Source organism: Psammomys obesus, unplaced genomic scaffold (genome assembly GCF_907164565.1).
Source record: "Psammomys obesus unplaced genomic scaffold, mPsaObe1.curated_primary_1811, whole genome shotgun sequence".
NCBI lineage: Eukaryota > Metazoa > Chordata > Mammalia > Rodentia > Muridae > Psammomys > Psammomys obesus.
The window spans coordinates 1272157-1285810 of record NW_026589137.1 but is presented as its reverse complement, the minus strand read 5'-3'; the positions used below and the strand labels follow the sequence as shown (position 1 = coordinate 1285810).

The following is a 13654-nucleotide window of genomic DNA, read 5'->3' as shown; positions in this document are numbered from 1 at the left end:
TGGGAATAGTGTATTTAGAAACATACATTTTCTATGGTTTTTGTGTTAAAGTAGTTTATGAAAGTATTTTATCCAAATCTTGCAAATCTACAGGCAGATAGGACTTTAAGCCTTTTTCTTGCTTATCCCCACTTCTAACTGTAAATCCATCAGCTTGTTTGTGGTACAGCCTGTACAACGGACTAGGAGTTCTTGGGAAAGGGCACCATGTTCTGAATAATTCAATTAGTTCTGTTCACTGGGTGCTGGGGAATAGTACAAGGTAGGAGATTTGAAGTGAATCAGCTCTTCTGTCACTATAACCATTTCATTTAAGGGTCAGGATCTCAAAATATTTCACGTGCTGATAGATGATATGGCGCCATTTCCTTATTTTTCTTACTGGTAAAACAAATGATTGCCAAGGTTAGGTGAATGGCAACAAACTAATCCAGATTGGCATTCTAGGAAGCAAAATCTGGCTTATAACTAGAGACATATAATTACTTGTAATGCTTCTACCTACTGCTGCTGCTAGTACTGTTTTTTCCTACTGCTGCTGCTAGTACTGCTTTTTCCTACTGCTGCTGCTAGAACTGTTTATTATTAATACTCTGTTCAGAACACTCACTGATCTAGGTACTGAATGCATATTTTGTGTCTTTATTTTTTGAAATACAGTTTTGCCTCGAAACTCTGCTTAGCTTACAGCTCACTATTATGTTGACCAGGCTGTCTTTGAACTTGCAGCAGTCTTTGTGCCTCTGTTTGACCTCAGAATGTGGGGATTACAGGCATGAACTCCTACACTGGGCCTAATGTATGTTTTTTTAAGAGAGAGGTACAATTGTCACATCTTTGAGATGAGGAAATGGAGACACAGAAGGAAAGGAAAAATAAAATGAAACCCATTCTAAGTCTTAGAGCATCTGGGAGAGTAGAGATCAGGATATGGGCTACCCAGTTTTAGCAGTAACCCTAGACTACTGTAGCATTCTTCTGCTGTCAGACAGTCACAGGCACTGCTTGATGCTGTTTTGGGAGTTGAGACAATTAATTCTGAAAGCTATAGAGAGAAACCCTGATCCCCAGTTCTGGTGAGGAAGTCTGCTATTTTCTTCTTCCTCAATTGTTTCAATTAGCAGCAGTAGCAGGAATTTACTAAGGTTTGTTCAGGACATTTTAAAAGTATATGATAAGCCTGTTACTAGAAATACACATTTTAAAGTAGGAGCATTGCACTCTGCTGAGCAGTATCGGGTTTCTGGTTATTGCTACTTCCAGTACATTAGGTCTTTGTATATTACTTTCCATTTTAGCAGTAAAATAGCTGCATAAATGGAAGAAGAGGCTGGGTGTGGTGGTGCATACATCTTTAATGTCAGCACTTAGGCGGTAGGGGGAGGCAGGCAGAGCTTTTAAGTTCAAGTCCAGCCTGGTCTATATAACAAGTTCCATACCAGCCAAGGCTACTTAGTAAAACTCTGTCTCAAAACAAAAAAATAAAATGGAGGTGGGGGAGGGCCTTAAAATCATATGACTATATATATATGTAATAAGCTTTATATAAAACTATCTTTAGGATCCAATGTAATTATTATCAATTTTATGGTGATTAAAATATATCACTTTTGGTAATATATATACATTTTAAGAATCCACCTTAATAAATGTTCACAATGTAAGAGCCACTTTAACCATGAATTGATGATGTATAGAAGGAATGTTCCTCCCCAGAAAGGTTCCTCATGGCCCTGTCTAGTCACCTTTACCTACCTTTATGCATCCTTAAGCACCCAGGCAACCACCCGTCTGACTATCTCTGTAGATAAAAATTTGTCTGTCCCGAAATCATCATAAAAGTGTAATCCTGCAGTGTGTATCCTTGGGCTTGGGTATTTATGCTCAGTGTATTTTTGAGATTCATTGCTGTTGTATAGAATTTTGGGTGGCATTCCACTGCATAATATGCCAGTTTGTTCATTCATTTAGTAGCTTATCCATTTCTAGTTTATTGCCAGTTTGGAGTTAAAGCAAATAAATCTGCTGTGAGCATCCAGGTACCATGTAGAACCATGGCTAGAAATAGAATGGCATTGCTGTAGAGTAGGTGGTGTGTACTTCAGTTTCTGAGAGCCTACCAAAGCATCTTTACAGTTGTTCATTCTCAACAATACTAGTTGAATTTACCAGCCCTTCCAAATTTGTTTTACAAGCCTTTCTATTGCTGTTCTAGACCCATTTTCAAAGATATGCAGGGCTCTCTGGATCTGGATGGGAAATTTTCTCCTTTGTATAAACAAGACAGTAGCAAGCTGTCAAATGAAGACATTCTCAAGTTGTTATCAGAATACAAAAAGTAAGTTTGTGACATTATTATACTGAGTGAATAAAATGGATAAATTGTCAATTTCATTAAGTAATGAATATGAGTTACATATGGATAAACCTGAATATTTAAAACTTTGATATTTATTGGATTTCATATAATGCATTTAACAATCATCATTTTTAGCTCTAAAATATTATTGATTTCTACCTAGGCCAGAAAAGACAAAATTGCAGATTATCCCTGGACAGCTGAACATCACAGTGGAATGTGTTCCTGTAGATTTACCAAGTAAGACTGTATTGCAAATAAACATTGACAATTGTAATTGGAGCTTGAGTAGCTTCCAATAGTTCACTACAGGTTTGCACAATGTATTAATTTCTTAGGGCCACCTTAACCAACAAGGGAAGGAGCTAGCAAGCAAAGGATGTTTGAGGTCATACATTTCAAACTGAGGGCATCCTATATATTGTAAAGACCTTGAGATGGGGGCAATCTTGATTTGTATGAATAGAGAGGAAGTTGGTGTGGCTCTTTGGTAGGATGTGGTGGGAACAATGGATCAGGAAATGGGAGTAGAAAAGAATACAGAGAATTATATAGACTGTGGCAACACCTTAAATTTTATTTTAAATACATCGAGAAACCATTAAAGGAATGTACACAGGGAACAATAGCTAACATGCATTTGATAACATGTAAGTGTGCAATAGATTTTTTTTTTCATAAAAAGAATCATTAAGAAGAATAGAGAAATAGCTCAGCAGTTAAGTGCACTTACTGTTCTTCCAGAGGACCAAGTTCAGGTCCCAGCACCCACATTTGGCTGCTCACAACCACTTGTAATTCGAGCTTTAGGAAATCTGATAACCTAGCCTCTGCAGGCACCTGAACACATGTGTGCACGCATGCCCCCCCCCAAAAAAATGAATAGTGGAATAAATCTTTAACAAAATAATTAAAATAGAGGAGGAGTTTATGCATATACATTCAGATGTTCTTTAAAACATTCTTTACATTAGAGGAAATCAAGATTGGCAGTGTGTATCAAGTAGTTATGATGCATCAGTGCCATAAAACTTGATGCAGTGATTAAATTTGGTGCTTATAATTTGATCAATGAGATAGCAGATAAAATGTCAAATAGTCACAATTGAGTAGTATACATACCACAGGGTTTTCATTTTGCTATGTAAAATGTGCATAGAGAGAAGACTAGAAGATTAGAAGACTGAATACTCAAATGTCCATGCTAGCTGTCTGTGGATAGTGGAATGATCAATTGCTACTGTGAATCTTTATTCTGTGCCTCCGCATATTCTATTATTAGTATGCATTGCTTTAGTAATCAGAAAATAACTACAACAAAAGCTTTGTCCTTAAGCCCAGTTTGGTTTGAGTTTTCCTCGTCCATCCACATGGCTCTACAATAAGGACAATAGTATAGCCCTACATATTGCTCATGACCTCTCCTACAGTGGCAGCTTCAGAAATACATGTGGTTAAAGTGCCCAGAGACTTTATGATTTTTTATTTTATTATTGGTAACACATCAGAAGGTCTATAATTTCAAAAAGCTTCCAGTATTTCTTTAGTGACAGTTTGCACTTGCACAAAATTCACTTTTTAAAAGTGACTTGCCATAAGCTAATTGGAAGCATAAATTTACTCTTATTGCTTTCCCTAATACCAATAAAATCTTGCAGTGAAAGCTAAAATTGTAGCCACAGGAGGGAAGAATGCAGTGGGTTTCTTTGCAGAGTTTAAATTTGTCAAAACTTATGATGTGTTATATTTGGCAAGTCATTCAGTGTTGAGAATAAAATAGCAACCATGTCTGGTGGAAAGGGTCCCATGAAAATCAGCCCTCGGCCATATCCTTTTTCAGGTTTTTAAAGTTGTTTGATTTTTGGTCACCGATGAAGAATTCTGTTTTGAAATCGTTCTTTGCAAATATTATCCATGTATTTTTTTTAAAGATTAAGAAATGTGTCAATGACTGTTAAGTTACAGACTCTGCACCTGCTTATTTTTCCTACCATAGATTGTATTACCTCTTCCTATGTGCCCCTGAAGCCTTTTGAAAAGAACTGTCAAAATATTACTGTGGAGGTTGAAGAATTTGTTCCAAAAGTGACAAAATATTGTTATCCATTCACTATTTACAAAAACCACCTGTATGTCTATCCTTTGCAATTAAAATATGACAGCCAGAAATCATTTGCCAAGGTAAGGAAACTATATATTCTTGGAGTATGCAATCTTATTTATCATCTGCTCACTGCGCAACTCACTCTTGCTGATTAATGATTTTAGGCTAGGAACATTGCCATCTGTGTGGAATTCCGGGATTCGGATGAGAGTGATGCATCTGCGCTAAAGGTTTGTTTCTGCTGTATTTTGGGACAAGATCAGAGAGATGAAAATTTTAGTACTTGATAGTGTCATGCTATATGTTTAATGTCTTTAAATTGTAACAAGAAAATGTGCTAGAGAAAGGTAATATTTCATTTCCTACTATTGTGTGTGAACAACAGGGTTCATTTACATTATCTATATTACAAAGCAGGGTGGATATACAGCTAGGAAACAGGTAAATTTGGGCTGTGGAAGTTTATCTATGTGGAGGTACTGCTTTGTAGAGTACTTGCTTAACATCCTCAAGGCCCTGGGTTCCATCTTGAAAAGGGTAAAGTGCATCTGGTTTCCTTATTCTGTTTTAGCATTTGCTCCACTTGACTGTGCATTGCTCTGAGACAACTATAAGGTCATTTTTTTTTTTTTTATGTCTGGCTAGTATATAATGTTCCCTTCATGGGACCTTATAATGTTACTAGTAGGAGACCTTAAACCTTTCTCTTTGAAACCTGAACAGGCTTTTTGAGATGACAGAAGTATAGCATGACATCTTTGATATGAGCTAGGACCTCTGTTCTTTGACTGGCCAAACAAACTGTGCCTCCAAACTCAGGTCTGTGATGGCTGCAAGGCAGAATCTCAGGAGCATGCAGTGTAGCCACGCATACCCATCATGGCACAGTGCCTTTATGGCTTCACTGTAATCTTTCTTTTTAAGTCCAGTGAACAGAAACCTGAGACAGAAGCCTCAAACCATGCAGCTGTTTCAAAGTGTGTATCTCGTTCCTTGCACCTAGCTTGAATCTAAGTCAGCTAAGTGGATGGGGAGTTATACTCAAACCTAGAGAAAGATAACCATGTACTCCCAACTAAATTGTTGAATATTGCATTGCCCCTATGTTTGAAAACAGCTTCCACCAAAAAGAACATTAAATTACATTAAGGATAACCTGGCTCAAATGCAGTACAGTTTCTCTCTCTCTGCCTGTCTTTTCAGTAGAGATGAAAACAACCAGAGTTCCCTTCCCTCCTTTCAATATCCTTTAGTATAGTTTTGAAACACTGAAGTTACTTCTCAGTAGTCCTTGAAAAAAAAAACCCTTGATAACTATCTTTCTGGAAAATTGGCTGTGTTCTCGTGGAGTCTTGAGCTCATTTCTTAGCTGACGTAGAGGCTTACTCCACAGTAAAAGTGAAGCAGCTAAGAACTTAGCATGCTGGCCCTATCATTCCTCCTTGAGCTCTCCTTGGGCCAATGGAAGTAAAAGAAATTCAGAGCAGTCATGAAATGGGAACTTTCCAAGGAACCATAGAAAGCCTTCTGTCTAATATCAGAAAGCAAATGATTTTGAAAAAAACATGTGCCTTATAAAGTGTTACATTAAAAAATGTAAACAGAGCTGGACATACCTTTAATTCCAGCACTTGACAGGCAGCGGCAGGGATATATGCACATCTCTGTGAGTTCCAGGCCAGCCAAAGCTATGCAGTAAAATCGTGCCTCAAAAAACAAGCAAACAACAAACAAACAAAGCTTAAAATGTAATAGGACAGTAAGTCTGTGTGCAGCTTAATAGACATCTGATTTTTAAAATTTTTACATTGATTTAAAAAAAAACTAAACAAGGAATATTCAAAACAAAAATCCTTGCTGACTAAAGTTCACCTATCTGTCATATCAAGCTCTCCACATGAAGAGCCAGAAAGATCTGTCTTCTAAGAGACAGAGAGGATCTGTCTTCTAAGGAAAAGAGATGCAGGATCCCACTGTCAGCTAATAGACAGTTAGGCACTCTCTGGAGTGGTACCTGGAGTAACTGCACAAATGGGTAGGCACTTACAGTCTCAGGATAGCAGCAGATTGGACTTGGCCTCTAAATGTATGTGCTTCTCTAGCATCTTGTTTAAAGACCTGGGTTGAGTGGTGACTCTTTCCTTCTTTTGCAGTGCATTTATGGAAAACCTGCAGGGTCTGTCTTTACCACAAGTACTTATGCTGTGGTCTCACATCACAACCAAAATCCGGAGTTCTATGATGAGGTAAAAACCTGTGATTTCAGTATTTACAAAATGTTTTGTTCCATGAAAAGCAAAAATATCACATCAAAAAGAGGGGCTTCCATGGCAGCTCAGTCTCCAAATGGGCTTCCTAGTAAGGGGAGCAGGGGCTGTCTCTGACATGAACTTAGTGTCTGGCTCTTTCATCACTTCCCCTTGAGGGAGGGGGCAGCCTTACAGGGCCACAGAGGAAGACAGTGTAGTCAGTCCTGATGAGACCTGATAGGCTAGGGTCAGATGGAAGGAGAGGAAGACCTCCCCTATCAGTAGACTGGGGGAGGGTCATGGGAGGAGATGAGGGAGAGAGGGCAGGATTGGGAGGGGTCAAGGGAGTGGAGTTACAGCTAGGATACAAAGTGAATAAATTGTGATAAATAAACAAAGTGAAAAAAAAAAGAGGGGCTTCTGCCTTGGTGGTGTCCTATGAAGACAGTGAGAGATTTAGTCACAATTTTAAAGGTTTCTCTGACTTAAGTACACAAATCTCAAAGAAGACCCAAGACTCTGTCCCTCCACACTTTCATCACTTTTGAGGTTCTCCATTTCCTCAACATTCAAATCAGAAATCCGAGCCAGGCCTGTAATCCTGGCCGTTCTGGAGTACTACAAGTTCAAGACTTGCCTGGGGAACTTAATGGGGATGTATCTCAAGATGAACATTAAAAGGTAATTATAAGCCAAGCATGGTCAACTCGCCTATAATCCCAACATTTGGTTGAAAGGCTGAAGTGGCAGGCTCAGAAGTTCAGGGTCATTGTGAATGACATAGCAAGCTTGAGGCTGGCCTGGGCTATGTGAAAAATGTATCCCAAAGCAATTACTGAAAAGAGATCTGGAGATGAAGTTCTCCGGTAGAGAATTTGCTTAGTATACACAAGGCCCAGGGTTCAAACCCCAGGGCGGGAAATTAACTAATTAATTAATTGCATAAATGTAGGTGTAGGCTATGAAACTGGAAAAGAGGTTAACAGGAGAGAAGAAGAAGAAAGAGGGCAGGGTCAATAGAGAATATCTGTGAGTGAAGTAGAAATGCGGCTAAGGAGATAGGGGTGGGGGGTGGGAAGATAGGAGGCAACAGGGACATGGTGGGAATAAGGGGGTATAGGAAACTTGTCTTTGAAAATGCCGTAATTAAACTGAACACTTCAAGTGTTCATTTAAAAACAAAGTTCAATAAGTAAATAAATAAAATTAACTAAAGCCAGAATAGCATTTCGGAATGGCACATCTAGCTCTTTCCTCATGTGATTTTGAAATGTTAATGGGTGGCTCAGCTGTAGGTGAAGCACTGGAGGGAGAAAACTGCATAGCTGGTGCCACAGGCCCACTGGCTGCCCCTACTTACCACACCAGAATGGATACAAAGGGGAGTACGGTGGCGGTCCTTTCTATTCTCTCTGCCTCAGTCTTCCTTGCTGCTTCTCTATCTCTGTGTCTCTTTGTATTGCCCAGTGTGCCTCTGTTACACCGCTTCTCGCTTCTATGTGTTTGCTTATCCAAATGTGCAGACTGCTTTTGATTTCTAGTGTTTGCATGTGGTCCAAATGGGCATCCCGGGCCAGATGCTCTGCTGGTTCTGCCTAGGCTCTGTCTACATTCTTGGCTTGGTCTGAAACACCCCACCACCACCACCACTGTTGTCAGGATCTTTCCTGATTCAACTGCTCTTGTATCCCTCATGTGCCCATTTTGGGCCCCACTCATTCTTTTAATATACTTCTCCTGGTTTTTTTTGGGGGTGGGGAAGGAAGCATTTATGTGAAGTAGAGCATTAGATACCCAGTTGGTGTGGATGCTATGAATAGGCATGTTCTGTAATGAAATATACTTATGTCAGACCGTGGTGATAATACTACCAACCATGCCTTGTATGTACTATCATTGGACCAAATGTCTATCTTATATGTTTCTTATATTTCTCTTTATAACCAGTACCAACCAGTGCAGAGAATTAGACCACAGAGTAAATGAGACATGCTGTTTTTAGAATGTCTAAAATAATAGACTTTTCTGATTCATTCACTCTATATTGATGAGGAAAGACAGAGAAAAGTTATTTTCATATGTATCTGAGTAGATATGGGCATGTGTTATCAAATCATTTACAACTTTAATTTGTCTCCTGTCTACTGATAGAAAATAAGCATACAATTGGTTTCTAATTAGAAAAATCACTTGATCATTTCTTTTTTTTCCTCATCTCCTCCCAGTTCCACCCTCCCTCCCTCTTCTCCCCCTATGCCCCTCCCCTAGTCCACTGGTAGGGTAGGACCTCCTCCCCTTCCATCTGAACCTAGCCTATAAGGTTTCATCAGGACTGGCTGCATTGTCTTCCTTTGTGGCCTGGCAAGGCTGCACGTCCCCCTCCCCCAGGAGGAGGTGATCAAAGAGCTAGCCACTGAGTTCATGTCAAAGACAGCCCCTGTTCCCATTACTAGGGAACCCACCTGGAAGCTGAACAGCCTATGGGCTTCCTCTGTGCAGGGGGGTCTAGGTCCTCTCCATGTATGGTCCTTGGTTGGAGTATCTGTCTCTGTAAGGTCCCCCTAAGCCCAGATTTTTTTTTTTTTTGGCTCTGTTGGTCTCCTTGTGGAGCTCCTATGCCCTCCAGGTCTTTCTATCTCCCTCTTCTTCCATGAAGTTTCCTGCACTCTGCCCAAAGTTGGGCTGTGAACTTGATAATTTCTTTTAAGCATTTTTTGAACCTACCATTTTGAGTCATACATAACATCTTTTTGTCTGTTCAAGAATAAAGTTACATTTTTTTTTTCAAGAGAAATTTTTATGAACTTTGATTTATGGGTACTAATATACATGATGAGTATTTGCACATTATTGTAAGGGTTTATTTATTTTTCCATGCACACAGGAACAATACCTTAGGTACATTTAGCTGTTCAAATTCAGTGCGTCTTTGAAATGGATTGCCGTAGGTTATGCCGTCTCTGTGCTCGCTAGATTATGTGTTTTTTCTTTTGAGTTACATTTTATTAACTTTGTTTCCCAGCTGTATACCACTCCCTCATTCCCTCCCAATCCCACCCTCCCTCCCTCATCTCCTCCTTGCCCCTTTCCAAGTCCACTGATAGGGAAGGACCTCCTCCCCTTTCATCTGGCCCTGTTTTATCAGGTATCTTCAGGACTGGCTTCAAAGTCCTCCTCTGTGGCCTAGCAGGGCTGCTCCTCCCTTGGGGGATGGGGAGGTCAATGAGCCTGCCATTGAGTTTCTGTCAGAAATAGTCCCTGTTCCCCTTGCTAGGATACCCACTTGGAAACTGAGCTACCATGGGCTACATCCGAGCAGAGGTTCTAGGTTATATCCATACATGGTCCTTGGTTGGAGAAACAGTCTCAGAAAAAGACCCCTGTGCCCAGACATATTTGGTCCTTGTGGAGCTCCTGTCCTCTCCAGGTCATATTAACTCCCCCTTCTTTCTTATGATACCCTGCACTCTGCTGAAGGTTTGGTTATGGGTCTTAGTATCTGCTTTGATACGCTGCTAGGTAGAGTCTTTCAGAGGCCTTCTGTGGTAGGTTCCTGTCCTGTTACTTGTTTTCTCCTACATCCAATGTCCATCCCACTTGTCTTTCTAAGTGAGGATTGATCATCTTACCCCGGGTCCTCTTTCTTGTTTATCTTCTTTAGGTGTATAGATTTCATTATGTTTATGATATCTTATAGGTCTAAATAAGTGAGTATATACCATGCGTGTATTTCTCCTTCTGGGATACCTCACTCAGAATGATCTTTTCTAGATCCCATCATTTGCCTGCAAATTTCATGCTTTCCTTGTTTTTGATTGCTGAGTAGTATTCCATTGTGAAAAATATCACAATTTCTGTATCTATTCCTCTGTTGATGGACATCTGGGTTGTTTCTGGGTTCTGGCTATTACAAATAAAGCTGCTAAAAACATGGTTGAGCAAATGTCCTTTTTGTGTACTTGAACATCTTTTGGTTATATGCCTAGGAGTGGTATAGCTGTGTCTTGAGGAAGCACTATTCCTAATTGTCTGAGAAAGCACCAGATTGATTTCCAAATGGTTGTACCCGTTTACATTCCCACCAGCAATGGAGGAGGGTTCCCCTTTCTCCACAACCTCTCCAGCATGTGTTGTCACTTGAGTTTTGATTTTAGCCATTTTGATGGTATAAGGGGAAATCTCAGGGTTGTTTTGATTTGCATCTCTCTGATGGCTTAAGATGTTGAGCATCTCTTTAAGAATTTCTCTTCCAATCTATATTCCTTGACAGAGAATTCTCTGTTTAGCTCTTTACCCCATTTTTTAAATTGGATTGCTTGATTTACTGCTTTTTAACTTCTTTAGTTCTTTATATATTCTGGATATCAGCCCTCTGTCAGATATAGGGTTGATGAAGATTCTTTCCCAGTCTGTAGGCTGTTGTTTTGTTCTGACAACAGTGTCTTTTGCTTTATGGAAGCTTTTTAGTTTCATGAAGTCCCATTTATTGATTGTTGCTCTTAAAGCCTGTGCTGTTGGTGTTCTGTTCAGGAAGTTGTCTCCTGTGCCAATTAGTTCTAAGATCTTCCCCACTTTTTCTTCTAACCGATTTACTGTGTCTGGTTCTATATTGATATCTTTGATCCACTTGGACTTTAGTTTAGTGCAGGGTGATAAATACAGATCTATTTTTATTTTTCTGCATGTAGACATTCAATTGGACCAGCACCATTTGTTGAAGAAGCTATCTTTTTTTCTATTGAATGGTTTTGGCGTCTTTGTCAAAAATCAAGTATTCATAGGTGTATGGGTTTATTTCTGGATCTTCTATTCGGTTCCATTAATCCTCCTTTCCGTTTCTATGCCAATACCATGTGGTTTTAATTACTATTGATCTGTAGTGCAGCTTGAGGTCAAGGATAGAGATACCTCCAGATGATCAGTTGTTGTACAAGATTATTTTGAAAATTCTGGGTTTTTTTTTTTTTTGTTTTTGTTTTTGGTTTTTTTTTTTTTTGCTTCTCCATATGAAACTGAGAATCTTTCTGTCAAGGTCTGTAAAGAATTGTGTTGGTATTTTGATGGGAATTGAGTTGATAGCCATTTTCACTATGTTAATCCTACCAATCCTAGGACACTTTTTTTTTTAATCTAGTGTTTTAGAAAGTCCTGTTTTAAAGTTGAATCTGGGAGAATCTATTGAACTATACAGAAAGAAGTATTAAATCAACAAAAGAATTAAACCCCACAACTCAGGATAATAAGACTGTGAAACTGAAACTGACCAGAAAAAATATTTGAAGTACATTGAAATGATATCTGCTATTTGGTCACTTGGCTTATGTGTAATTTCTCTACCATTTCAGATCAAAATTGAGCTTCCTATTCACCTGCATCAAAAACATCATTTGCTTTTTACTTTTTATCATGTAAGTTGTGAAATCAACACAAAAGGAACAACCAAAAAGCAGGACATGGTGGAAACTCCTGGTATGTCTGCTACTTATTTCTTTGTTTGTTGTGGTGCTGGGGATCAAACCCAGGGTCATAAATCCTTTCTCTAGGATATAAAAGCTTTTCATCAAGTTGTTGACTTCTTCACTCCTTGACTAAAAGTTATTTTTCTGAGTTGTACAGTTCTAAGCCAATCACATTGGTACATACTTGTAGTCTTAACTACTCAAGAGGCCAAGAGTAGGGGATTACTGGATTCCATGAGTTCCAGGCTAGCCTGGGCAGCTTCATCTGAAAACAGTTTATTGTTAAAAGACAAATTATATGTTGATTTGATTATCATGTGTATCAAATATCCATTGTCCAAATGTTCATCAGTATAGCTAAACTCCTTTAAGCAACATAAAATAATAATGCTGTTCTTGGGAAAAAACACATATTACAATACAGTGTTCTTCTTCCTTTTATGTAGAGTTGCCCAGCAACTTGAATTTTCCAGTTCTACTTTTTGAGGAAGAGAAGAGTAAAGCCAGATCCAGGGACATCTGTGAGCTAGAGGGAGACTAGGGACTGCCTGTTGCTAATGAGAACAGATTTAATGAAGTCGAATAGCTTTAGCAGTGAGGTGCCAATTCTGGTCCTGTGTCATGAAGGCTTTTAAACAGGTGGAAGACAGGCTTAGGAGAACGCCCAAGAACTGTGAGCATAGCTTGTGTTATTTCCTCTTTATGAATGTCAGCATGCCTCAGGATGCATTCATTCAGCAAATATTTCTGCATATTTTTTTCTGTGAACCATATTAGTAGATACTATGGAGAATTTAGTAAAAAATTCAATATAGAGCTTGTCTTAGATTTTCTGTTGCTGTGATAAAATACCATGATCACAAAAGCTACTTGAGGAGAAAAGGGTTTATTTCAGTTTGCAGCTTGTAGTCCATTGTGAAGGCAAGTCAGAATAAGAACTCAGAGCAGGAACCTGGAGGCAGGAACCGAAACAGAGACCACAGAAGGGTGCTGCTTACTAGTTTGTTCCTTATGGCTTGCACTGCCTGCTTTCTTACATAACTCATGACTACTTGCCCAAGAATGTCAGAAAATACCCAATAGACTTGCCTGTAGGTCAGTCTTATGGAGGTATTTTCACAATTGAGGTTCCTTTTCCCCAAATCTCTTTATCCTACATCAAGTTGACAGAAAAATCAAAATCAACCAGGTCAGAACTCATCTTCAAGTAACTAAGTCGGTCCTATGTAGGCAATTCTGTCTAATATTAGATAGTAGTGAAATATGTGATGCATGAACAACAGAAGAGGGAGTTACTGAGCTAGTGGAAGGACAAATGGATGTGACTCAGGGAAGGCTTTCAGAAGATGGTATTTGAATGAAGTCTTAAAGAATGGGATTGAGGCTGGGTGTGGTGGTGCATGGCTGAAATCCCAGCACTAGGGATGCAAAGGCAGGCAGATCTATGTGAGTTCGAGGTCAGCCTCATCTACCAATTGAGTCC

The 13654-nt window shown here is 39.2% G+C and overlaps 1 protein-coding gene across 1 annotated transcript in view; it reads left to right on the top strand.

Moving 5' to 3' along the window:
* The window catches only part of Dock11 (dedicator of cytokinesis 11), a 210185-nt gene that overhangs the window by 99148 nt on the left and 97383 nt on the right, over window positions 1–13654 (top strand). The window contains exons 15-20 of the mRNA XM_055604932.1: window positions 2216–2338; window positions 2523–2599; window positions 4356–4540; window positions 4628–4693; window positions 6617–6709; window positions 12058–12181. Coding sequence (XP_055460907.1) covers window positions 2216–2338; window positions 2523–2599; window positions 4356–4540; window positions 4628–4693; window positions 6617–6709; window positions 12058–12181 — 668 coding nt within the window. The remainder of the gene's footprint in view (window positions 1–2215; window positions 2339–2522; window positions 2600–4355; window positions 4541–4627; window positions 4694–6616; window positions 6710–12057; window positions 12182–13654) is intronic.